We start from the raw sequence: 26828 nt of genomic DNA, 5'->3' as shown, positions 1-26828 counted from the left end.
TTGTTTGCAGAGTTCTGAAGGCTCAGTCTGACCACAGGTCTCGACACGAAGGTAAGGATTTTACATTTTCAGACGGTGATCATGCTAAAAATGTTAAAAGAAGTAAGCTGGTGGAGTGTGACAGTAATGTTTTACCCACAGTGACTCACTATTCCATGTGGCTGCTGGTGAGCTGGGCTCACTGCTCTTCAACAGTGAAATCCAGTCTGGCTGACAGCGACCACCTGCACGACTGGCTGAAAAAACTCACCCTCCTGATTCCTGAGGTGAGTCTAACATCCACAGCTCCATCACAAGTCAAGAGATATTAATTTACTCCATAAAAAGGTAGAAGTTTTCTTAATGGTCTTGTGATGTTGTATGACCGTATAGATGGATCATTTTTGTGCTTTCTTGAGCTCTCAGTAGCATTTTACCGGGACAATGGATGTCAAAAATATTAATCCTTAATCCTCAGGTGGACTTTAAAAACCATTCACATCTAAACTGGTCCCAGTCACACCTCTGTTAAAATGTTCATGAATTTTGTTCCAGACTTGTTTTAGAAATCTTTATAACACTCAATTCAGTTGTTTTTGTAATTACTATTACAGCCTGATGAGGGCGACAAGTTCACATTTCTTTGAGGATAATTTATGCAATTCAGTTGTTTGTGATACCTGAATGCTTCAAGTTTGTTTCATACTTCTGTCGGGTCCTCGCCGTATTAGCAGCAGGGCAGTAGAGCACAAGCAAGAGCCAGTTGGGAATTTTTACAATTGTGGTTCAGACTTTAGTCGTTTAATCAGCATGTCAGTATGTTTCACTTTATCATCATTTTGTTGAGGTGCGTTGTTTTTCTTTGTAGCCGGCAGTGAGACACGAGGCATGTAATGGCCTGTACAAGTTGTCTCTGTCAGGTCTGGAGGGAGGAGAGTCCATCAACAGATCCTTCCTGCTGCTCGCCGCCTCCACACTGCTCAAGTTCCTGCCTGACGCCCAGGCCCTCAAACCACTAAGGGTAGGTCTCGCACTCAAGTAGCTCAGCCTCTTAAAGTACTGGAAGCGGTACGCTTGTCAGTACTCCTCAGAGGCAACGTTGGACTCAGTTTGACCTTTGCTACTTTGAATCTGGTTTGTTTCTACTAAGCCTTGTTTCTCACATTGGTTTAATGCAGCAGAACCTGACATGCACTCTATTAGATCACATCATGAGACTTTAAGAGTTGATGAATTAACGTTTCATTGGGATGTTCTTAAGCAGTAACTGTGCATTTATATTTGCAGGTCGAAGACTATGAAGAGGAGCCTCTGTTAAGGACGGGCTGTAAGGAATACTTCTGGCTGCTCTGCAAACTCATCGATAACATCCACGTTAAAGATGCGAGCCAGGTGGGAACGTCAAACCACAATGCTGATGATCATACCAACCTGTTGATTTAGTAGATTTGAGTTTGTAGTAACGTTTTGATTTTGGTATTGAGCTGCTGCTAGTATTGATCTGTTTGAACTCACAGAAGGTCTCTCCCTCTCTGTCGCTGGCCGGCTCGATGCAGACCACCCTGCTGGACCTGGATGCTCTTGCCCGACATCTTGCCGACTGCATTAGGAGGTTTGATTGTCACAAACTGAATTTTATGCTCCGTATACAAAGATTTAAAGGATGTTTGCATTTTGCTGAAAGTTCATGCTGACAATATTACTGATGGCAGTGGCTTTTAAAATTAAACCAAATGGCAAATTTCTACAATTGATACTGCTTTGATGTAAACATAACTCTTTCACTTCCAGCCGTGAGATCTTGGACCAACAAGATGGAACAATCGAAGACGATGGCCTGACAGGGCTCCTTCGTCTTGCCACCAGCGTCCTCAAACACAAGCCTCCTTTTAAGTTCTCCCGTGAGGGGCAGGAGTTTCTGAGGGATGTCTACAACCTCCTCTTCCTCCTCCCCAGTCTGGTTGACCGTGCTCAGCCCAAGTGCAAGTCCCACGCTGCAAGGGCCGCCGCCTATGATCTGTTGGTGGAGACGGTGAAGGGCTCGGTAGAAAACTATCGGCTGCTCCATAATTGGGTCATGTCTCAGCACATGCAGGGTGAAGAGCTTCACTTTTTGATTACTTTTATTTGGTAGTGCTCTTTCTGTAGTTTATTTTACTTCTGTGTACTGTGTTTCTGTCTGTATATGCAAGCTACACTCTGTGTCAGTAGTCCTCTAGGTCAGTGATCTGACTCAATGTAAGCTTTGCCACAGTGAATCCAGTCTTCTTCTACAAGACATTGACCCACAATTGGGACTAATGCTGAAGAGACTGGGACACTTTTTGTTGTGAAAGAGTTTTAAAGAGCACTATGAGCTGAAACTACAAAGCTCTACAGAAGTGCAGAATCCTATCATTATTTTAGACTTAATTTTAGATATGTTTTTACACCATGCCTAATTTTAATCATAGCTTTAACAACCAGATTACCAGACTGTTCTCCAAGTTTAGTTTGTTTTAAGGCCATCTGTAATTATGTCGGAAAAGGTTTTGGGCGAGTTGGAAATTCCATTTGCAACCCAATAATACATAGGTGTCAGACTTTGGCCCGCAGCGTAATTACATTTGGCCTGCGAAGCCACACCAAATGACTATCAGAGCTGGCCTACTGGTATTATACAGCTAATATATATAGTTTAGTATTAAGCTTTGCTTGTTCCATATTCAGTTTTTCAGCAAAACCTGTTTGAGTCCATAAGAAAAGATTCATTCTTATATCTGGAGGAAGATTCACCCCTGCAATAATGCAACTGCCAGTTTGAATAATTTAATAAAAGGACAGGTGTGACACAGAACTCAAACTTTCTTTTAATCTTTTGCTTCTAGGCTCTCATGCTCCATACAAGTGGGACTACTGGCCCCATGACGACGTCCGGGCTGAGTGCCGCTTCGTGGGTCTGACCAACCTGGGAGCAACATGCTACCTGGCCTCTACCATTCAGCAGCTCTATATGATCCCTGAGGCCCGCCAGGCTGTCTTCACTGCCAAGGTCAGTATCTGAAAGATTGTTACAATAACGTCATTAAAATTCAAATGGCACACAGGTCCTCACCCTCTGTGTTTGCGTGCAGTACGCTGAAGATATCAAACACAAGACAACACTGCTGGAGCTGCAGAAGATGTTCACATATCTCATGGTGAGTTTTCCTTTTAGTCCTTCCCTTCTGTCTGTCGTATTTGTTTAAAACTACAGTCACTAGTAGAGTAACTTTTAACACCCGTTCAGTTTCTGAAGATCTGGACGATTGGACTTTTTTTCTGAGCACCACAGACGGCAAAATCAGAAGGTTTGGTGAGATGGATTATCTGTGTTAATCTGTGTGTTTTCAGGAGAGTGAGAGAAAAGCATACAACCCCCGGCCATTTTGTAAAACCTACACAATGGACAAACAGCCTCTTAACACCGGCGAGCAGAAAGACATGACAGAGTTCTTCACCGACCTCATCACCAAGATAGAAGAGATGTCCCAGGAGCTGGTGAGCATACATCTTTACATACACACAAATTATATATTTAATGCTTTAAAGGATTCAAACACTAATTTCCAGATTGGAGCAGGTGCCACTTATTACTGATCTTCATAAAACCTTTAGTGTTCATCTCTGCCATTCAGAAAATCACAATAATCTCTCTATAGCACTATACATATTAAGAAGTAGATTGTTTGTATAAAAAGTACATATCCAAATAAGATGTTGTTATTATACAAATGATGACCACAAATATTATGCAATATTAAAGATAATTTTAAGAGCATGAGTAATAGTTCAGGCATCATAGTACATGTTAAAGTTGATTAATAAGCTGATGTATCTTAATTATCTACGTTGACAGAAAAACACAGTGAAGACTCTGTTTGGAGGTGTCATCACCAACAATGTGGTGTCTCTGGTGAGTGCGGGAATTGATTTTGAAAGGAGGAATATTAAATTGAAGGAAAACTGTTTTGAGAACAACAAAGCACAGCTGAATTTCGTGTTTATTTTAATACCTCACACAAATGTAGTTATTTTTAAAACTACAAAGGTTACAGTAGATGAGTTAAGGGTTCCACAGACTCAGCGTGAGGTACATTTTCTGCCATTGTTTTTTCTCACTGTTCTGTGTCTCCCACAGGACTGTGACCATGTCAGTCAGACTGCAGAGGAGTTCTACACAGTCAGATGTCAGGTGGCAGACATGAAGAACATCTATGTGAGTGGGGCGAAAATGTTACGCAAGTTTGAAGCTCACCTGTGATTCTTACAGCTTCAGTGGAGATCAACCTCTGCCACATAAACAGTCCTGCACAAACCACAATGGTTCTGAAAAGTGCAGTCCATTTTTGTTTGTTTTGTTTTTTTGTATACAGAAATCTTGTATGTAAATGATACTCATTAGAATAAAAAAGAAGAATAAAGCAGGGTTGCTACCATATACCGATGCAGTATGGTTCAGCTTCCATCAGTTTCATATTCAGACCCAAAATGAGTTAAATGCTCATCTTGAGGGTTTAGAAAAAGCCATTGCTCAACAAGGAGTGATGTCACATGCATCTTTTACCAACTAAGAGAGAAAACGATTAGTTATGTCTATAACTTCTGTTCCCTGAAGGAGAGGAACGAGGTACAACACATAAGTATGGGATATCACGCCCTCGCGTGTCCTGGCTGAAGAAACCTTTATTCACGCCTTTACGGCAGATGACGTGTGATGACACGCGCAAGGCCCCGCCCGCACATATAGCCACTGCCATCACCGTCATCCCTCAGTTCGATAGCCGCTCTTCACCGAGCCAACTGCTCAGTGGGGCCACCCTGTGTTGTACCTCGTTCCTCTCCTTCAGGGAACAGAAGTTATAGACATAACTAATCGTTCCCTTTCAGTCGATTCACTCGGTACAACACATAAGTATGGGACCTATATACACGCCCCGCAGAGCAGCCACCGAACCGGAACGGGACCACCACATCCTTAGTGAGTGGTAGACCCAGCAGAAAGGACAGCATGAGCCACCGAAGGGGCTGTAACGTCCAACAGATAAAACCGCACAAAAGTGTGCGGCGACGCCCAATTAGCCGCTGCACAAATATCAGCCACAGGCACCCCTCTAAAAAGAGCCCATGAGGTCGCCATCCCCCTGGTGGAATGAGCTCCCACCCCGTGGGGCAACGCAAAACCTCCGGTGCTGTATGCCAGCGAGATAGCTTCTACAATCCAGTGGGACAGCCTCTGTCTGGACAGAGCTCTACCTCTATTCGGATTAGCGAAGCAGACAAACAACTGGTCACACAAACGCACATCCCGAGTGCGCTCAATGTAGGTGCGTAGCGCACGCACCGGACAAAGAGAATGCACCCTCCTCTGCTCCTCAGATTCAAAAGGAGGGGAGCAAAAGCTCAGCAACTCAAACTCCATTGAACTATAAGATGCAGGCATGACCTTGGGAAGATAGGCGGCATTCGGACGCAATACGACCTTGCGGCCATCAGGAGAAAACTGTGTGCAGGCAGGATGCACAGACAGCGCATGAAGGTCCCCCACTCGCTTCGCCGAGGCCAAAGCGAGAAGTAATGCGGTCTTATACGAAAGAAGTTTCATATCTACCGACTCAACGGGTTCAAACGGAGGGCCACAAAGGGCCTCCAGCACCAAAGACAAGTCCCAAGCCGGGACACTGGACTTAAGCACGGGCCTCAGCCGGCGAACCCCTTTCAGAAAACGCACGGCGAGGGGATGCGCACCTGGTGTCACCCCGTCAAAACCGATATGACAAGCAGATATAGCCGCTAAATAAACCTTGATCGTCGAAAACGAAAGGCCTTTATCCAACAGCTCCTGCAGGAATGTCAAAACATCCACAATAGAGCACTGAAATGGGAGAGTGTGGCGGTCCTGGCACCATCGCTCGAAGGCTCGCCATTTGTAAGCGTACAAGCCTCTAGTAGACGAGGCCCTGGCGCTCTGAATCGTCGCTACCACACTAGGTGGCAGACCCTTAGCAACCAAGTTTAACCTCTCAGCAGGTAAGCATGAAGGTGCCACAGATCCGGGCGCGGATGAAACACTTCCCCCCCCGCCTGAGAGAGGAGATCCCTGCGGAGAGGAAGCTGCCAAGGACTTGCTGCAAGCAGGCTGATTATTTCTGCATACCACGACTTCGCGGGCCACCAAGGGGCCACCAGGATCAGAGAGAGGGAATGCCGACGCACCCTCTCCAGAATTGGAGATATCATTTCCACTGGGGGAAATGCATACAGGAGCACGTCTGGCCATTGGTGCGCTAGCGCGTCCAAGCCCAAGGGTGCATCGTGGTCGATTATGGAGAAGTACAGGGGGCAGTGAGCATTCACCCTGGAAGCAAAAAGATCTATTTGCGCCTCGCCAAATAGATCCCAAATCTGAGCCACTATTGAAGGGTGTAACCTCCATTCTCTCACCAGAGGACCCCCCCTGGAGAGAAGGTCCGGCCCCAGGTTCAGGTGGCCCGGGACATGGGTGGCTCTTAGAGTCAGAAAATGAACACTGCACCATAACAGCAGAGAGCGAGACAGCTGCAACAGGGGAAGAGAGCGTGTTCCTCCCTGCCTGTTTATATAAGACACCACTGTTGAATTGTCCGTCCTGACTAAGACATGCTGGCCCTGCAGGACTGGACGGAAACGCTTTAGAGCTAAGAACACTGCTAACAGCTCTAAGTGGTTGATGTGCAGCTGGCGCTGAGCCGCGGACCAGATCCCTCTCACTGACGCACCCTCGCACAGCGCTCCCCACCCACTTAGGGAAGCATCTGTGGACACCACCTTGCGAAACAACACCCTCCCAATCCGAGAGCCCTGGTGCAGTAGCCCGGGCTCCCTCCAAGGACGGAGAGCTAGCATGCAAGACGCAGTTACCGGCAGCCTCCTCCGGAGGTGACGCGAAGCACACAAACGGTGAGAGAGAGTCCAGCGTTGAAACGCTCTCATTTTCAACAGCCCAAGCGGCACTACGGCGATCATGGATGCCATCATGCCCAACAAGCGCAATATCGTCTGGAAACGCAGTCTGCGTCCCAGCTGAAATTGAGCGAGGCAGCGATGAAACGCGGCCACTCTGTGCTCTGACAACCGTGCGCGGCTGGAAAGAGAGCATATTTCCAGACCGAGAAAAGCGATCTGTTGACCTGGGATTAGCGAGCTCTTCTGAAAGTTCACAGAGAACCCCAGTGTCTGAATGTGTGACAGAACCCGCGACAGCTGCGTCTCCGCCTGTTCTCTGGAGCAAGCCACGAGAGCCCAGTCGTCCAGGTAGGCCAAGATGCGGATGCCCCTCTTCCTGAGGGGCGCTAGCGCTGCCTCGGCACATTTCGTAAAGGTGCGGGGAGCGAGCGACAGCCCGAACGGCAGCACTAGGTATTCGTAGGCTACGCCCTCGAATGCAAACCTCAGAAACTGCCTGTGTTTCGGGTGTATAGCGACATGAAAATAAGCATCTGTTAGATCGATTGTCGCAAACCAATCTCCCGGGCCGACTGCACTCAGGAGCTGTCTGAGTGTTAGCATCTTGAACCTGTACGTTCGCAGGTACGTGTTCAAGACTCGCAGGTCGAGGATGGGACGAAGCCCTCCCCCTTTCTTCGGAATGACAAAATAACGGCTGTACCAACCTTTGTCCGTCTCCGAAGCGGGGACCACCCGTATTGCTCTCTTCTGTAATAGCGCTTGTATTTCCTCTCTGAGTACCAAGGCTGCCTCGGGGTTGACAATCGTGTTCACGACTCTTTGGAAACGAGGCGGCTTGACCCGGAACTGCAACCGGTAACCCATGGCAACGGTTTGCAGCACCCACGGAGAGGGGGCGCAAGCGCGCCACTGAGGGAAGTGAGCAGCCAGCCGGCTGGCCTGCAGCACTGACGGCGGGGCGCCGTCGCCCCCCAGTGTGTCTGCAGGGGACTGCATCCCCTGCCTGACCTGGCTCATTTCGCCTGCAGGTTGAGCATTTGAGATTGTTTGAGAGTAAACAACACTCTTTATTGATTGTAACATGGGAACATGTACATTTATACATTTTGTTAGGTGCACCTTTTCCGGGGCATAACAATGAAAAACAGCGGGAACACTCGATGTGGTCGCTTGAACATTCAACACATCTGAACCGTGTGCAGGGGTTATGTGCTTGGGAGACCGCGATAGGGAAGTGCAGCGCCTTCTGGGGCTGACAACCTGAACAGAACTTAAGCGGCACCTCTTGTGCGGCAACAGAGGGGTAAGAGCAGCGTCTCCCTGCTGCCGGATCCCTTCCCCACTCGCAATCACAGCTAGGAGGGCTGAGGCTTCTTCCTCCTGGGCGTCGGGTCCCGTCGGGGGCCCGGGGGAGGGCCTTTGCCCCAGGCCGACTGGCGTGGAGCTCGGGCCGGAGTACGTGCTCTCGCCGGCGGCCCTCCCACTCCAGCAGTGGGCGCCGGTCTCTTGCCAGCTGTCAGAGGAGCGGCGGGCCTGTGAGAGCTAGCAGTGGGCTTGGGCTGGGGCTGGCGTCTGGGGATGATGTCGCGCAGAGCTTCCGTCTGCTTCTTCCTCAGATCGAATCTAGCCTGAATGGCTTCAAGTGAATGTCCGAATAACCCAGCCGCAGACACTGGTGCGTCCAGATACACAGCTCTGTCTCTATCAGGGACGTCGGAGAGGGTCAGCCACAGGTGCCTCTGCGCCACCACTGTCGAAGCCATCCCTCTGCCCAGGGAGAGCGCTGCACAGCGAGACGCACGGAGGATGTAATCCGTGGTGACTCTAACCTCGTTAAGAAGAGGTGACAGCGGGCTGTCCTCCGGAACCAGCGATCCAAGCTCCGCCAGGCACATTGCTTGGTACGTCTGGAGCATGGTGACGGAGCTCATGGCTCGAGCGGTGCCGGCCTGAGCCCGATAAATCTTCTCCAGCTGCGAGGCCGAGAATCTGCAGTGCTTGGACGGCAGAGTTGCGGGGCCACCGACACCATGGTTATGGGACGGGGCCAGATAAGCAGCCAGAGACGGCTCCATAGGGGGTGGGTTAGCTAAACCAGCTCCCTCGGCGCCGTCCAATTCCATGTACTGTCCATAGCCGGGCACAGTGACGCGGGTAGACAGAGGTTTGTCCCATGACGCTGTTAGCTCGCAGAGAAAGTCTGGGAACATGGGGAGGCAGTTTTTGGCCGTTGCGGGCTCCGGTGGAAGGAAAAAACCCGCAAACCGCGACGGCTTCCGAGCTGGTGGAGGAGAGGGCCAGTCCACCTGCAGCTTCTCAGCGGCACGGCGAAACAGGGAGAAAAGAGAGGTGTCATCGTGGCCGACCGGCGCAGCAGCGGCGGCATATTGGGTCGACAATGAGCTCTCCTGCTCATCGTCCGACAAACCATGGATGTCCAGGCCGATGTCCAGCACGTCATCGTCTTCCTGGGGAGCGCTGGCGGGCTTCAACCCAGGCTGAAGCCCGTCAGCGCTCCTGCATGGTTCCGGTCCGTCATCGGCTAACCCGTCAACGTATTCCATGTGGTCAGCCCAGCTAATCGCGGGGACATCGACCTGAAAATTTTCGTCTTCGGACTCGGACGAAGCCGGGGCTCCAGACTCGGAAAGAAGAGGGTCATGCCGTGCGACAGCCGAGCGTCCCAGCACTCTTTCCACAAACGTCACCCGTCTTTCCAGGGTCGAGCGTCGGAGCTGGCGACAAAACGCACAAGCTTCGGGCTCCGTCAACGCTCTCCTAGCGTGGACGATCCCCAGGCAGACAGGGCAGGCATCGTGCTGGTCGCTGTCGTGCAAAGAGAAACCACATCCCTGAGGACAGGGGCGAACAGAAGATTTCTGCTTTGCTCGCTTCGGTTTGGAGTCCATTCCCAAAACGCAAAGCGAAACGCTGCACAAGAAAAACTTGAAAATAGCGCTCCGCGGGCAGCCTACGCACCAGCTGGGCGGTGGAGGCTAACACCAACAGGGGCAGTTAAGCTAGGTTCAAGTTGGCAGACAACGGAGCTAACTAGCAGTAGCTAGCTAGCCCAACTCAGCAGAGGTGTTCTCAGCGAGGTGAAGAGCGTAAGAACTGAGGGATGACGGTGATGGCAGCGGCTATATGTGCGGGCGGGGCCTTGCGCGTGTCATCACACGTCATCTGCCGTAAAGGCGTGAATAAAGGTTTCTTCAGCCAGGACACGCGAGGGCGTGATATCCCATACTTATGTGTTGTACCGAGTGAATCGACTGAAAGGGAACACAAACTTTTGTCTTTTGTTCTCTAAACCAAAGTGCACTGCAGACTTTTCCTTCTTTGATGTATTTGTGCTTTGTTATCTTTCCTCAGGAGTCTCTGGATGAAGTGACCATCAAAGACACCCTGGAGGGTGACAACATGTACACCTGCTCACAGTGTGGAAAGAAGGTCCGCGCAGAGAAAAGGTCAGAACGATTTAAAATCCTGAAAAAAATAATGCCCCTCTCTCAACACAGTGTCTCACCATGTCTCACTGTGTCTCTTTACACAGGGCCTGCTTTAAGAAACTGCCTCGCATCCTGAGCTTCAACACAATGAGATACACCTTTAACATGGTGACCATGATGAAGGAGAAGGTCAACACCCACTTCTCCTTCCCCCTGCGCCTCGACATGACGCCTTACACTGAGGATTTCCTCATGGGCAAAGGGGAGCGCAAAGAGGGTTAGTTTCTGTTCACCCAGTCGGACATTTATTGTGTATTGATGATTGTAATTGACTCTTCAAGTGTTGCCTTCCATGGGCCTCAGGTTTTCGAGAGGAGGGTGAAGCAAAGGTCACAGAGAGCTATGAGTATGACCTCATTGGCGTCACTGTGCACACGGGCACAGCAGATGGCGGCCATTACTACAGCTTCATCCGGGACATTGTCAACCCCCATGCCTACAAGAACAATAAATGGTGATGGATGATGCATATTAAAGTTTTAATAATCAGTCTTTAAACCCAAAAAGTGAGTGACTGTCATAGGACGCCACCATCTCAAAGGTTTATCTTGTCCTCCAGGTACCTTTTCAATGATGCAGAGGTAAAACCCTTTGACTCAGCTCAGCTGGCCTCTGAGTGCTTTGGTGGAGAGATGACGGTATGAGCGAGAGTTGCAAGATAAATACTACCACTTAATTCCACGTGTAATCTCTAATTTCACCTACTTTATTTATCTTTTAGACTAAAACCTACGACTCTGTCACTGACAAGTTTATGGACTTCTCCTTTGAGAAGGTGAGAATTTCTGGTCCATTTTTGTAGTTTTTATCCTCTGTGTTTGATCCAGAAGGTAACAATGAAATGATAATCAAACTTTCAGACACACAGTGCCTACATGCTCTTCTACAAGAGAGTGGAACCGGAGGATGACAATGGGAAGGACTTTAGTTTTGATGTCTCTCCTGATCTACTTGAGGTACTGACTGTGCTTTTTTTCTTTTAAACGTAGCAGATCTCTGTGCATTACTCCTATTAAATCCCTCATTTAAATGTCCAACTCTCTCTTTCAGTGGATTTGGCACGACAACATGCAGTTTCTGCAGGATAAAAACATATTTGAACACACCTACTTTGGGTGAGCATAAATCAGTTTGTATTTTTGGTCACATCTTATTGGCCTTTTTGATCACTACTCACTCAATGGCACGACTTGTCATTGTTTCAGCTTCATGTGGCAGCTCTGCAGCAGCATCCCCAGCACCCTGCCAGACCCCAAAGCTGTCTCCCTCATGACTGCCAAGGTGAGAAGTAATACAAGCATTTAGCTATTATTTTCTGGCTTTTATTGACTTGAAACCTGGATTTTTGAGAAAATGTATAAACTGTAATTGTGCGAATTACTTTTTAAAATAAAAAGACTTTTTTGTTTTCACTTTACTACTACAAAAGTACTAAAAATGGAACAGTTCTCTCTTAAAATAAGGAAACTAGCTCCTTCCTAGCTACTTTGGGTTTTGGATAAAACACACTGGAATAACAGCTGGCTGAAGCCCAATCTAGAAAATGAAAATGGGTAAAAGTTTCTGCATCTTTTACTCAGAAAGATGTTATTTTAATCTATTTTCTAACTGACCGCATTTTCTAAAAATATTTATACCATGCTGCGTGATGTCACTGATTTGCAATGCTAATTAGTTTAACTAAAACTTACTTTTCTACTGTTGTTTTTTCCCCTTTCATTTGCAGCTCAGCACATCCTTTGTCCTTGAGACTTTCATTCACTCCAAGGAGAAGGTAATGCACACTCATCCTTATCACTGTTATCATTTTCTGAGTGGTGTTAATTTGTAAAGATAAGTGGAAAGAAAGGGGAGGAGGAAGGAAGTTACTGATAGACTGTTAATCCTTTCTGCTCTGCTACCTCCAGCCCACCATGCTGCAGTGGATTGAACTGCTGACCAAACAGTTCAACAACAGCCAGGCCGCCTGCGAGGTTTGAGTTTTAAACCTTTTTTATTCTGGTGATTACAGCAAAGTAAATGGATACTGTGAATAAACTTTTTTCTTTTTTTTGCACAACCTTTGATCATTATTTTTCTGTTTCAGTGGTTTTTAGACCGGATGGCTGATGACAACTGGTGGCCGATGCAGATCCTAATAAAGTGTCCCAATCAGATTGTCAGACAGGTCAGGGACAAGTCATAAAACATCACTGTACACAAAACAAACCTCAAAAAACAACAACATTCACAATACTGAAACTGGACTAATGTGCTCAAAAATACTAATTGTGTAGCTAAAGGGGAAAAAAATGATGTGGCACGATGGAAGGATAGCAGCAAGAGTGAAAGGATGTATGGTTTGGAGAAGGTGGCTCTGACCTAAAAGACAGGCAGAGCTCGACGTAGTGGAAGATTAGAAAACTAGACAGGCAAGACTGAGAATGTTTAGACATGTGCACATATGGGACAGTGGATATATTGGATTTAAAGGGGAAAAAACAGAAGGTTCATTTATGTAGTGAACGAAGACACAGGCAGATGTGTGATTCTAAGAAAAGGGTTAGATTGAGGTGGAGGAGACAGTGCTACACCAAAACGACTCAAAAGTACTTATATTTTAATTTTTTCCCAATGTTTATAGCTATATTGTAACTCTTTTTACGTCATTCTGAACTTATTGTCAGTGGAAGTTTGTCTTTAAATTGACTTTTAAATGTAAATTTTCTTGTTTTAATTTGTTGTCTTCCAGATGTTCCAGAGGTTGTGTATTCACGTTATCCAGAGGTTGCGGCCAGTTCATGCTCATCTCTACCTGCAGCCTGGCATGGAGGATGGGTATGTCACTCATTATTGTGGGACAGGTTTCCCTGATCAAAACATTTTCTCCAAGATTAGGAGTCTCAAAGTCTTCCATTAAGGCCTTTTCACACCGAACATGCAAAGTCTGTGCAAATATTTTGTGCATTAAAAATAGTTTTCAACTAAACCATTCTTAATGTAGCTGTTCATGTAAATTCACTAGACAAATTATTATTATTATTATTATCCAAATAATAGATCTGACCAACTGGATGACTGCATTTGGCAGCAAGTGCGCTCCTATGACGATTCGTGCATCAGTACTGAATGTACACTGATAGTTCTCTTTCATAGCATTCATTTCGTGTCTCACTATGAGACTGCCTCCTGCGAGACTTCATCAGAAGCTTAAATGCCATTACGCCAGACGTTACCGCAGGGGTGGGGGAACTCTGGGCCTCAAAGGCCGGTGTCCTGCAGGTTTTAGATGTGTCCTTGATCCAACACAGCTGATTGAAATGGCTAAATTATGCCTTACAGGCTGGCTAAGTGACACCCATGTCAGGAGGGACTAGTGCCTCCCTGTATAATAGGCTGACATAGCGTTAATGTCATTCAAAAACCTCTTCTCGCTTTTCGGAAGGAACCGAAAGCCTTTAAGATTGTATCATTTTGTTTATTTTACTTCTTTTCCTACTGGGATAAAGATCAAATAAAGCAAAAATAAGAAAAAAATCGACCACACTGTTACTTAAAACACTGGCCCAGAATTTTACAGTTCATCCCTGCTATCTTTATTGCTTAGCAACACAACCCACTTAAATCTCATGTGGTACATTTTTGCCATGCAAGGTGTGCAGCACAAACAGTGTTGTGTCTGTGAAATCAGATGGCCACACAGATCCAAGCAGGAGCTATGTGTCACTCAGTGTCTGTGCCACACTAGACTCTGAGAAAAAAAACTTGTGGCTCCACATGAACTAAAGAGTTTAGATGTGTCATTAGATACCTCAGTCTCAGAACCTCTGCTCCTGTGTCTGTTCAGCTCTGACGACATGGATGGGCCAGTGGAGGATATCGGCAGCCGGTCCTGTGTCACTCGCTTTGTTAAGACCCTCCTCTCTATCATGGAGCACGGCGTCAAGCCTCACAGCAAACACCTGACTGAGTACTTCGCTTTTCTGTATGAGTTTGCCAAGATGGGCGAGGAGGAGGTAAATTGAGTTTTGCAGCCTGAAATCACTTAGTGTGGAAAAAAAAAAGAAAGAAACCTGACACTATTTTGCTTTTTCTTTGGGTCTTTCTTCTCAGCTAACAGTTGACACAGCATGATTTTGAGTCCTTTTTTAGTTTCATAAATGTGGTTTGGTTATTTTCCCCCTTCCTTGTTAAAAACGATTAATATTTTTTGTGTTTTGTGTCCACAGAGTCAGTTCCTGTTGTCACTACAAGCCATTTCTATCATGGTGCATTTCTACATGGGAACAAAAGGCCCTGAGAATGTAAGCTTACACACTGCTTATATTTCACAACTCATTTATTTACAGTAATATTATCAAAGAGAGATTTAATCTGAATGGTTCTGTTTCTTTGTAATATTATTTGTCTTTTTTAAATGAAGTAACACCCAGCCTGTAGTTATATTGTGTTTAGAAGACATGACCTAATTATAAGAAGGACCTAACCAACGTCCTTCTCAGCCTCAGGTAGAGGTGCTGTCAGAGGAGGAAGGAGAGGAGGAGGACGAGGAAGAAGACATCTTGTCTCTGGCTGAAGAAAAATATCGTCCTGCAGCTTTGGAGAAGATGATCGCACTCATTGCTCTGCTGGTGGAGCAGTCTCGCTCTGAGAGGTACGAGTATACAACATGCATGCATTTTTCTGTTTAGATTCATTCTCATTAGAATTAAGCATTCAAGCAGCCACTGCGTTCTCCTCTCCTCTCTGTCCAGACATCTGACTCTGTCCCAGAGCGACATGGCAGCGCTGACTGGAGGGAAGGGCTTCCCTTTCCTCTTCCAGCACATCAGAGATGGCATCAACATCAGGCAGACCTGTAACCTCATATTTAGCCTCTGTCGCTATAATAACCGGCTGGCTGAACATGTATGTTTGTAGGAAATGGACTGAGTAAATGTTGCAATGACTGCCACCTATACAAGTGTAAAATGCATCCATTTTAATTTTCTCATGTTGAATGCTTCTCTCTGCAGATTGTGTCGATGCTCTTCACCTCGATTGCAAAGCTGACTCCTGAGGTAAGCACCACAGAAATGAAACTGGGCTTAAAATCACCTTTATTTGAAAAAACAATCGAATCTAGCCTTTGTTCATTTTGTTTTCCTGAATAGATAGAAACTGAACTTCTGTCTATTCACGTTTGTTAACTTGCCTTTGTAATAACGCTTAATAAACCATTTAAAAATATGGTGTAGTGATACAAAAATGATTTTTCATGACCCCCCCTTAAATTCTGTTAGGCTGCCAATCCTTTCTTCAAGCTGCTAACAATGTTGATGGAGTTTGCGGGTGGACCTCCGGGGATGCCTTCCTTTGCTTCCTACATTCTCCAAAGGATCTGGGAGGTAAACACTGACACACTAATATTTTCCATTTGTTTAGATCTAATAAAAGGATTTAATGTAATATGTAGTTATCATTATCAAAAGAAAACCTCTCTGGGTTTTGTTAAATACAGGTCTTCAAAAAGTTGATCAAATGTCATTTACTAGAAATAATATTAGTTATAATTTTGGTGCTTTGCCAAAATTTGATCCTTTTAGGCTGGACAAAACTATACTGCATAAAAATATGGTTTCCTTTGTTTATAGTTCAATAGTTGCTTCCAACGTTCATTTCAACATTTCAGGTTGCTCAGAAAATTTCTGTTTCTGGCTTTGTTATAACCCCAAATCACTATTTTAATGATTTGGGGTTTTTTAACCATAATTCCATGCATGGATGTGTCAAAGAAAGATGTACCTGGGTCATGTGGGAGTTTACACGTGCTTTGTAGACTTGAGCCTCATCCCTCAGGTGATTCTGTACAAGGTCCTTACAGAATAGTGGGTGTCTGGCTGATATTTAGGAGCTATTAGATCCCTGTACGAGTGCGGCGAGAGCTTGATCTGCATTACTGGCAATAACTCGTTCTTTTCAGTGGGTGTGGGATTTTGCTCCGGCTGCCCTTTGCCCCTAATTTCTAGGCGTAGCCAGATGGCGGAATCGCAGCTCTGGTTTTTGCAGATGATGTGGTTCTGTTGGCTTCATCAGGTTGGGGCTTCCACCTTGCACCAAGCGTTTCATAGCAGATTGAGGCAATGGTTCTCAGCTGGATAGGGGTGGAATTCCCACTCTGGCTCAGGGACAAGTTGCTGCACTAAGTAGATCAATTTAAGTATTTCTGGTTCACGAGTGAGAGTAGAGTATAGCAGGAGATTGACAGACTGCCGATTTATCGGTTGATCTATGTCCCCACCCTCACGTATATGACCAAATGAATGAGATTGCAGATACAAGCAGCAGAAATTAATTCTCTCCAAAGGGTGGCTGTGCTTTCTCTCAAGGAGGGGTGAGAAATTCAGTCATTTGCAAGGCACTCAGAATAGAGTTACGATTTTTCCACATTGAAAGGACCCAGCTGAGGTGGTTTGGGCATGTCCTACCAGGATAAGGTCCTGAGGTGTAGGCCCAGGGCATCCTGGAGAGAGTTCCCCTGGATGAGCTGGAGGATGTGACTTTGAACACGGGCTTCTGGGTTTCTTTGCTTGGGCTACTGCCCTTGTGACCCAGCCCTAGATAAGTGGTGGAAGATGGATGAATGGAATGAGATCCATACATGTAGTTGCAACTGGTTTACATCTTATTTATCAATAAAGTAAACTTGCACCACATGCAGGATCAAAAGTCAATAAAACCAAACAGAAAAAATTAGGTCAGTGTTTAGGATTGCCATTTTAAAATGAATATACTGCTTATAAAGTCCTTATTAAATATATGCTGTCTCATCTGTGTGCCTCCTGTCAGGTGATTGAGTACAATCCATCCCAATGTCTGGACTGGCTGGCTGTGCAGACTCCCAGGAACAAACTGGCCCACAGCTGGGTGCTGCAGAACATGGAGAACTGGGTAGAACGCTTCCTGCTGGCACACAACTATCCCCGAGTCCGCACGTGTAAGGGCCTCTGCATTGTCTCATTGTATTTAGTTTCATGTTCTTTTTTTTAACAAACACTCAACAGGGAGTTAAACCAACTACGAATGAAAAGACATTGTGCCAGTGTTTAAAAAGGTGGATTAAATTCTGAAAACTGAGAACTTTAGAAGCCAAAACAAATATAACGTTAAGTTTTTTTAAAAAAAATGCTAATTATTAAATTAAACAGCCCTTTAGTGTACACAACCCAATTTTTACTTTGACTATATAGATATACATTCTTCCTTTATTGTTAATGTAAATAGAACTTTACTAATAGTGTAACCTGCTTCTTAAAATAGCCAGGGCTCTCACAGAAAAGAATCTCAAGATTAAATATGATGGTTAAATAAAGATGGTTAAAGAGATTTGCATGATTCACATTTCCTCATTAGTCTTACAGTGGCTGTTGCTGCAGCACTAAGTTCATCCATTGTCGAAATGAGCGGTTTTAGCTCCCTGTAAGCTAAATTTCTTCTGATTGGGCTTCTGTATTGACTACCAGAGCGATGTCTGAGATGACCAAAAAAAATATCTGCAAACTATGAGACCATTCAAGTCCAAAAAAACTCAAGCCTGTTTAATAAGAGCAGAGCATTCTGTCAATAATGAAAAGACCACCTTTAAAAACAACATGTTTAAATTAACATGAGGTACCACTGCAGCCACAGTAGTCCTTTGTTTATGATAGCAGTTAACTCTCTCTTCTCCCTCTAGCTGCTGCATACCTCCTGGTCTCCCTCATCCCCAGCAACTCCTTTCGACAGATGTTCCGCTCCACACGCTCCCTCCACTTGCCGACCCGTGAGCTCCCACTGTCCCCCGACACCACCGTGGTTCTCCACCAGGTCTACAACCTGTTGCTAGGGCTGCTGGGACGTGCCAAGCTGTATGTGGATGCCAGTGTTCATGGTACTACCAAACTGGTGCAGTATTTCAGCTTCATGACTTACTGCCTCATCTCCAAGACGGAGAAACTCATGTTCTCTGGCTACTTCATGGACCTCTGGAACCTCTTCCAGGTACATCTTTCTTTGACTGCGAAGATATTTTTAAAGATTTGTACCGATTGTACACTTCAATGTGCGTGTCCGAGTCTTAGGTGCAGAATTTAGAACTTTTTTCTTTCACGTTTTCAGCCGAAACTGTCAGAGCCAGCCATTGCAACCAACCACAATAAGCAGGCACTGCTGTCCTTCTGGTACAACGTTTGTGTGGATTGTCCGGAGAACGTCCGGCTAGTGGTGCAGAACCCTGTGGTGACCAAAAACATTGCCTTCAACTATATCTTGGCTGACCACGATGACCAGGAGGTGGTGCTATTCAACCGCGGCATGCTCCCTGCCTACTATGGCATCCTGCGCATGTGCTGCGAGCAGTCGACTGCTTTCACCCGCCAACTAGCATCACACCAAAACATCCAGTGGGCCTTCAAGAACTTGACTCCACATGCCAGCCAGTATCCAGGGGTGAGAGGACAGTCAGACTTCTAGCAGTGATGTGACTTTATTGTCCATAGCACTTTGAAAATTCCCCACCTAAAAGCAAAACATAAAGGAAGTCTTTAATTGTTAACCCTTTAAAGCCGGTCGGAGCGGGCACGCTCCTTTTTGCGTAACTATTTTTAAATCCCAGTAGCACTGCAACCGTGTAAGCTAGCGCAATAATTTGTTTTGCATATGAAACCGGAGGAGTTGTACTTACATCTGATGCCATCAGCTTGTCCTCGGTCACGGTTGCCTTCCACATATAGCTTTGCAAAAACTGCATAAAAAGCGCTTGCAGGAACAAAAACATAATATTCCAGAAACACGCTTTGCTGATCCGATCAGCTGTTCGTAACACTTCCCACAGTGAAACAGACGTCAGCGCGAACTATCGCATGTCCACCATTTCCTGGCCGAAACCAGAAGTGACGTCATTTTCGCGGAAAATGTAGTTTTTTTATTTGTAGGCCTTAAGAGCCTATACTGGTGTTTTTATAAGTCATGTTTGACTTTATGCTTTTCTGAATGGTTTCTGTGATGCTTAGAACTCGAATTGCACTGCTGGAAATAGTTTATTTTGATGCACATGCTGTTTTCTTTGCAAATTTGCATCATAGGATTGTTTTTCGTTTTTCCTGCAGTATATAAAAAATGGTGTATCTCCAAAATAAAACTATGAAGACACTAAAAATAAATTTCTATTCTATTTTTTGCAACTTTTTTGTATTTAAAGTTTTGAGGGATAAGCCTCTTAAATTTCTCCAAGTAGAAATATATGTAAAAAAAACAAAAACAATTTTCAATTTTTTTGTAGTTTATTGCACTTTTTTGCAATTAATGTAGTTACTATGGACTTAATGCATACATATTATTAAAATCTGGGCTATAACAGTTGTATTGATGTATAGCAACTTGAAATGCTCCCAAAAATGGCACTACAGCATGTAAAAATATAAAGTAAGCTCTGGCGGACTTGGTTCTATGGTAGGTCTTAAAGGGTTAAAGATCTTGCCTTGGTTATGTTTATTTGTGATAATGTAAAAATCATAACCGCTGATGTGCTTCTCCCTGCAGGCAGTGGAGGAACTGTTCAATTTGATGCAGCTGTTTGTGGCGCAGCGAGCTGAGATGAGGGAAGAGGAAGTGGAGGACATTAAACAATTTAAGAAGACCACTATTAGCTGCTACCTCCGCTGTCTGGATGGGCGCTCCTGTTGGACCACACTTATCAGGTAAGAACACACACACACTTTTATCACTGAAGGTCTTGTGAAGCTTGTTTTTGTAACCTGGTGAAGATGTTTGTCACAGAAACTGTCCATTTTGTATCAGAGTTTGGAAAGTTTACTGACGTTACTTTCTAAGTTGACCTTTCTCTGTGCTGTTCCTCTCAGTGCCTTCAGAGTTCTGCTGGAGAATGACGAGGACCGACTGTTGGTAGTCTTCAACAGAGGACTTATCCTAATGACTGAGGTACAATCCAGGTCTCTTCTAAATATTACAAAAAGAATTGCTAAATTAAGCTATCGTCTCATCTTTCTATGCTGCCATAATCCAATTCATTTTCATGCATCATCTGCCTTTTTTGGCATTATATTTAAAACAGGCCAAAGGGAATCATTAATATCTGGATTTAAAAAGATAAAATTAAATATAGTATATTACAAGTGCATTTAAAATATGTATATGTACATGAAAATAAAATTTGCATTTCATTGCTTACTACATTTTTTTTTTTTTTTAACCCTTCCAAATCTAATAAGTAAAGCTATGTGCACTGTTTGTTTGTTCCCTGCAGTCCTTCAACACTCTGCACATGATGTACCATGAGGCGACAGCATGCCACGTCACTGGAGACTTGGTGGAGCTGCTCTCCATCTTTCTTTCTGTCCTCAAAGCCACCAGGCCATACCTGCAGCGCAAAGGTGTGCACCATCCCCTACTGTTTAACAGGGCGAATACATGTAATAGTAACACAGGTTAAACAGTTAAAACTAATAGTTTGTCCTTCCCACTGGCACCAGGTGCTTGCCCAAAGAAGGTTATGTGATTGTTGGGCGTTTTCTCTATAATTGCAGGATCTTTACAATATCAAGGCCCTTGAGGCCACTGCTGTTGTGATGTGGCGCTGTAAAATGAAACTGTAGTTAATGCAACATGTTAGCAAGAAGTTAGGCTCTGTAGGTGAATTCCAGTTTTCACTTGATAAGATAAGATAACCTTTATTAGTCCCACACGTGGGAAATTTGTTGATAGTACGTATGCAGAGCTAGAAGCTGTTTGTGGTTATTTTGCCAGATTTGAAATGGTGCAGCAGTGAGCTACACTGACTCGTAGCACAGGAGTGTCACTTTGGCTCCGGTAGTTTTTTAGTCTTATTAATTGAAGTTGCTGTGCTCTTGTTCATAAAGAGGTGTGGTTAGTTGGATGATTGTTGTGCGATCACTACTTTGATTTTTGCCATTAAAAAGGAGATGACCATACTAAGACATAAAACCCCAGGACAGCATTACACTACAGAAGAGTTGATCTGTCTGGCATGAAGTAAATGAATGTGCAAAAAATGTGACCTTAGATGAGATGAGATAACCTTTATTGGTGGGAAATGTGTTTTGTTAAAGCAGAAAGTGGACAGTGCAAAGTTACATAGCAAAAATTAGAAAAACACTGGAATAGGATAAGAATCAACTGTACACAATAGAATAGAATAAAATACAAATGCTATGTACGACTGAGTATAATACAACGATGTCAGGAAAACAACGAATGCCTGAAACATATTTGGAGATGCACTGATTGCACTTTTCTTGGGCAGTTACTGCTGCAAATGTGAAATATTGTTTTCATAACAAAACTGAGCAGTGACTTTAGTATCTGCTCAACAAGTAGATACAAGTGAAACAAAAGTGCTCTGATACTGGAAAAAATGAGTTGCTGTACATCCTCCTTTATTTGACAGCTACAGATTCATATAGTAAATACAAATGTTAACTACTTGCATCATTTCACCAGACTTCACCGTTTTAATAGTCTTCATTTTTCTCATAACTGCTTTGGTTTTTTTCTTTTCTTCCATTGCTCATGCCGAGGCTGCTGGCTTACAGCTGGCTCTGATCTCTGGATAGCTTTAACTTCAGCCACTTTGTATTTTTAGCTCCTATAAAATGACAATTTTTTTGTGTTTAGAAATTATGATACACAAACTTTAACCAGTGAACATGAAATGTCCCTGAATCTGACTCTGAACATCCAAGAAGCAGCTCTGGTACAGTGTACCAACTCCATTGGTTACAAAGGGCTGTATTAGAGTAAAATATCTGCAGATGTGTGTTCTCGTATTTGTGCTGATCTTTTGTTTTTTCTCTCTCCTGTTACCCAGATGTGAAACAGGCTCTGATCCAGTGGCAGGAGAGGATTGACTTTGCCCACAAGCTTCTCACTCTGCTGAACTCTTATAGCCCACCTGAGCTCCGCAACGCCTGCTTGGGTAACACTCACCTTTGATAACCCACCAGCTAACATTCAAGTATATTAAGTTAGGTCAGATGTTTATATACACTTATTATGGACATGTATGTCCTGGTAATTTGGGGCTTTTAAACATTTATTTGAACTGTTCCTACAATGTGCTAACTTGATAAAGCCAAGTCCTGTGATCTCATTAGTGATTGTGATTGGCTACAACTGGTAGTTTGTCTTTGCCAGGATGAGAAAGATTTGTTTGACAGCATTCATTGGACTCACCAATGCTCAGAACAATGGGAAAGTCCAAAGAGCTCAGCGTGGGAAGGAAAAACTACTGCGCTCCTTCTTAATCTTCACTAAGTGCTTGTTCACAGGGGATTGTCTGATTTTTGAAGGGTTTCTGCCTTACAATTTAAAGACCAGTGATCACATTGAATTGAGTATTATGAACACTTTTGACTCTGTGTGATTGTGTGTACATTTTTGGCAACTATTGTAGCCAAACTCTAGAAAACAGAAATCATCCTTTGTTCCAGCTGAGACAGAGTAGAATTTGGCTAGCAGAATACATATCTGCGTCTCTCTAAAAATGTAACGGGTCAGATGTAGAAATAATTGGAAGTTTTAGAAAGTGTCCTGTAACGTGATGTTCTTGTTGCAGATGTGCTGAAGGAACTCGTTCTGCTGAGTCCTCATGACTTCCTGCACACTCTAGTCCCCTTCTTACAACACAACCACTGCACATACCACCACAGCAATATCCCCAGTAAGTCTTCTCCTCATTATTCATGTTGATTGTCCTCTTTTGGTTTGCATTCTTGTTTTATAGCTTAAAATGGATCCCCAAGAACATGGTAGCTTTGCATGATGCCGTTCATTGCTAGATGTCACAGCTTCTCCTTGAATGTTCTTTTTCTTTTTGACTGTTAGTCATTTTCATATCAGCTTTGTTTCCAAACCTTTTTCTATATTTTCTTTTCTTTTTTCAATTTTGATTTACTAGCATACGCACCGTGGTAACAACAAAATATTAATGGTAAACATCAGTATATGAGGCCTGTTGTCTCACAGTGACATCAAACGGTAACCAAAGTAGAACAGAGATTACTTACATGAACATTTGTCTCAGTGTTTGAAACTTGGGCCATTTTTAATGATAATCATCCACCGTTTGAACAGTACATATTTGACAAATATACTGTCTGATGTTCTTCAAGTTAAGCTTTTATAATCCAAAAGGTTTTTAAGTAAAACCTTCAGTGGTTTCGACTTTTAAAAATCTCTGGTTCATCTTTACTTAAACTCTTTCAGATTAAATTAAAAATCTGGCTTTCTTTTCACTGACTTTTAATTGTCCCTGTGCAGTGTCGTTTGGTCCTTACCTGCCATGCAGAGAGAACCTCAAACTTATGGGAGCCAAAAACAACATCCGACCTCCAAGACCGGAGCTGAACATGTGTCTGCTGCCTTCACTGGTGGAGAGCAGCAAGGTACGGTTATCTGTTCCTGCTCCAAATCGTTTTGTGTCAGCAGTAAAAGAAACCTCAACAGAAAACCTTCAGTACCTGCAGAGGCTTGGTGTTGGTGGTAATATTTGTTTGTGTCCATCTCAGGGTAAAGATGAGGTGTACGATCGAATGCTGCTGGATTATTTCCTGTCCTACCATAAGTTCATTCACTTGCTGTGTCGCGTTGCCATCAACTGTGAGAAATTCACAGATACACTTGTCAAGCTAAGTATGTGTTTGTATTTCCACTGTTATCATTATAGCATACTGATCAAACCGTAAATTGTCTGCAAGCACACATGAATTTGCACAGAAACATAGATGTTTCCATGTTAATGCTCTGCCTCCCTCTCAGGTGTGTTGATAGCGTATGAAGGACTTCCCCTCCATCTTGCGCTTTTCCCCAAACTGTGGACAGAGCTCTGTCAGTCACAGGTACAGCTGCGTTCCTCTGATTTCACTCATTTCAACCATTTTTAAGGTCAGGCCTTGTTAATAGACTCGGGCTCTTTGGATATGGACAGCAGCACAATGGTAAATCCTTCTCATCTCGCTCTTCTTTCAGTCTGTTATGGCTAAAACGTGTGTGAAGCTGCTCTGTGAAGACCCAGCCTTCAGCGAGTACATTAAATGTATCCTAATGGACGAGAGGACCTTTCTGAACAACAACGTGGCCTACACCTTCCTTAACTGCTTTTTGCACAAGGTATAAAAAGTTTCAGCTTTTCTTGTAGGAATCCTAAATAGTCACTACATTTGATCAAGGTTGTACCCAGTTTGTACTGATTGTCCAAATGATGTTGCATTTTAATTTGTAATTAAATACAGAATAAAAATTTGTGTTTGTGTAGGTCCAGGTTTTGTCTGGTCCCAGCTGCTCCAACCTCATTGGTGTTTTGGTGACAAACCTGCTGAGTGAACGGAGCAGTCTGCAGCCTGAACTGGCAGCTCATCGCCTGGAGCTTAACAAGACCAGCAGCCTGCTCAATGCTGTATGCATGCATGCACACACTCATAGAACAGTCCTCCTGATACATGGTGCCACTGTTTTCTCATTGTTTGATCTCTCTTCTCTTTGTCAGGACCTGAGGGCATTGATGTTGCTGTTGTCTGTGCAGCCTTCTCAGGCCATTGACCCAGCTTTCCTCCCAGCCCTGCAAGAGCTTCTGAGCTGCTGTCGTGCTTGTCTCCAGCAACGCAGCACTCTAGAGCTGGAGGCCAAAGACCACAAATGCAAAGGTATAACATGCCATTCAATCACTAAACCAAAACACAACCTCAATTTGAGCACATTTCTTTGGGTTGACCATTTAGGCAGAATAATCTGGAGTATGACTCAACAAAGTAGACTTTGTGAAAAATTTAAAGTCAGTGCTGTAAATGATGTAGAATAGTGGCTCCTTTCAGTAACAGTCTGTTTGTTGTCAGCTGAGGATGAAGGGGCGACCCCGGTGAAGCGGCGGAGGGTGAGCGGTGATGACGACAGAGCCGGAGATGGAGGAGCCCAGCTCTACGCCGCCTCCACCTCCTCTTCAACTCTTCCGCCCTGCAGTGATCCAAAGCCTGACCAACAGGAGGCGCTAACACCCACAAGCATCTCAGACACGGAAACACGAGATTCCTCATCACTGATCGACCCAGGCACTGAGCAGGATCCGCCCTCTCCTGACCCCATGCCCACCTCCTCTAGAAATCTGGACTCCTCTCCCAAAGAGGAAAAGATGGAGGGCTCTTCGTCGTCATCCTCCTCGTTTTCCTCCTCCTCCTCCTCCCTGCTGCAGGAGACGGGAGAGGGGTTTGTCCAGGGGGAGGAGCCTGAGCTGCAGCAACATGTGGTGCCACGCGAGGAGAACGACGAGGTGGGAGATCAACGGGAGGGGAGAAGGGATGAGGCCGTGTCTACCTGCTCAGAGGAGGTGAAGGAAGAGAAGGAGATGAGCTCTAAGACCAGCAGCAGCCCGGCCCCACCCCTTTCAGAGGATGCTGCTTTCCCATCAGGGCTGGTGGGGGAGGGTCCAGATGGCTGTGGCAGCCACTCCTCCTCCTCCTCACAGATGTTCCAGAGCGTTGGCCCCCCACCTGACACGCTGGACATGCTGTACAGGACGGTGGAAGCCACCATTGCCATTGTTACCAAACTTTCTATTAAAGGCCAGCCCTCTTCATGACATCATCAACTGACCACCGCCATATCTTGAATTCCCTCCCCCCCTTTTCTCTCTGCTATGGACGTCTGACTTCAGCTCAGAGGAAACAAACTTTCTCCTGTTCATTATGTTTCTTCTTCTTCTGCTGGTTTTGTGCTGCTGTTTGTTGCCTTCTGCCGATGTTCAGTCGGACGCTTTCTCCAGCTTCAGCGGCTCCCGCCGCTCTTTTCGCATTATAAGATTGCGACTCCACGCAGAGCCAACATCTCCTTTGAGAAATAAAGAAGAAAAGCAGAAAAAGTAGTACAGACTACAGCACATTTTTTTTAAAGGGTGGGTGGGTGAGTGGGCTTGGTGGGTTTTTTTTTTTTGGTTTTTTTTCTTGGTGTGTTTTATACTGATTTTATTTGAGCTTTGCTGTAAAGGGGAAAGGTTTACAGAACTTTTGTCTCCTCTGTATGTAATTTAATTTTATTGCATTTTTACTGTGTATAAAAACAAACAAACAAAAAAAAAAACAAAAAAAAAAGGTTGTCCTCTGTGCCAGTTTTGTACTTTATGAACAAGGCAAGAAAAGTTGCCTTGAGTTTTTCTGTGGTTTAATTATCCAGAAACTAAGTTTACCTGTAAATGAAGAGAACCACAAGAAACTTGATTCTGTAAAGAATCCTCTCTAGTCATTGCCTGAAGGTGTATATGAAAACCATAAATATATATAAATATATAGATATATATATATATATATATATATATATATAAAATATCTTTATATATATATATATATAAAAGCG

General features: G+C 44.6%; 1 protein-coding gene across 2 annotated transcripts in view; it reads left to right on the top strand.

The window, feature by feature from the left end:
• The window catches only part of usp34 (ubiquitin specific peptidase 34), a 61135-nt gene extending 34753 nt beyond the window's left edge, over nt 1-26382 (top strand). The window contains exons 35-78 of one of the 2 annotated variants that reach the window (XM_085458264.1): nt 11-51; nt 142-266; nt 848-1000; nt 1267-1371; nt 1536-1591; nt 1771-2075; nt 2847-3010; nt 3093-3158; nt 3352-3498; nt 3857-3913; nt 4139-4216; nt 10318-10412; nt 10499-10671; nt 10758-10908; nt 11014-11092; nt 11176-11229; nt 11315-11410; nt 11505-11569; nt 11660-11735; nt 12181-12228; nt 12362-12427; nt 12541-12621; nt 13186-13271; nt 14281-14449; nt 14663-14737; nt 14936-15087; nt 15188-15341; nt 15449-15493; nt 15716-15820; nt 17262-17409; nt 18148-18452; nt 18570-18899; nt 19992-20149; nt 20312-20390; nt 20716-20842; nt 22297-22404; nt 23044-23148; nt 23748-23872; nt 23996-24119; nt 24246-24325; nt 24456-24596; nt 24742-24882; nt 24973-25129; nt 25319-26382. In XM_085458264.1, the coding sequence (XP_085314390.1) occupies nt 11-51; nt 142-266; nt 848-1000; nt 1267-1371; nt 1536-1591; nt 1771-2075; nt 2847-3010; nt 3093-3158; nt 3352-3498; nt 3857-3913; nt 4139-4216; nt 10318-10412; nt 10499-10671; nt 10758-10908; nt 11014-11092; nt 11176-11229; nt 11315-11410; nt 11505-11569; nt 11660-11735; nt 12181-12228; nt 12362-12427; nt 12541-12621; nt 13186-13271; nt 14281-14449; nt 14663-14737; nt 14936-15087; nt 15188-15341; nt 15449-15493; nt 15716-15820; nt 17262-17409; nt 18148-18452; nt 18570-18899; nt 19992-20149; nt 20312-20390; nt 20716-20842; nt 22297-22404; nt 23044-23148; nt 23748-23872; nt 23996-24119; nt 24246-24325; nt 24456-24596; nt 24742-24882; nt 24973-25129; nt 25319-26058 (5935 nt within the window). In that variant the 3' untranslated portion in view covers nt 26059-26382. Of the gene's footprint in view, nt 1-10; nt 52-141; nt 267-847; nt 1001-1266; nt 1372-1496; nt 1592-1770; nt 2076-2846; nt 3011-3092; nt 3159-3351; nt 3499-3856; nt 3914-4138; nt 4217-10317; nt 10413-10498; nt 10672-10757; nt 10909-11013; nt 11093-11175; nt 11230-11314; nt 11411-11504; nt 11570-11659; nt 11736-12180; nt 12229-12361; nt 12428-12540; nt 12622-13185; nt 13272-14280; nt 14450-14662; nt 14738-14935; nt 15088-15187; nt 15342-15448; nt 15494-15715; nt 15821-17261; nt 17410-18147; nt 18453-18569; nt 18900-19991; nt 20150-20311; nt 20391-20715; nt 20843-22296; nt 22405-23043; nt 23149-23747; nt 23873-23995; nt 24120-24245; nt 24326-24455; nt 24597-24741; nt 24883-24972; nt 25130-25318 lie in introns of both variants that reach the window. The other variant, XM_085458263.1, reaches the window with a different exon arrangement.
• Nucleotides 26383-26828: the final 446 nt, after the last annotated feature.

The sequence above is a fragment of the Copadichromis virginalis genome, linkage group LG6 (genome assembly GCF_057382275.1).
Source record: "Copadichromis virginalis isolate Kocher_CV1m ecotype Utaka linkage group LG6, C_Virginalis_male_GT1.1, whole genome shotgun sequence".
Lineage (NCBI taxonomy): Eukaryota > Metazoa > Chordata > Actinopteri > Cichliformes > Cichlidae > Copadichromis > Copadichromis virginalis.
Note: the sequence above shows the minus strand (reverse complement) of the source record. Positions and strands in the feature narration are given on the sequence as shown.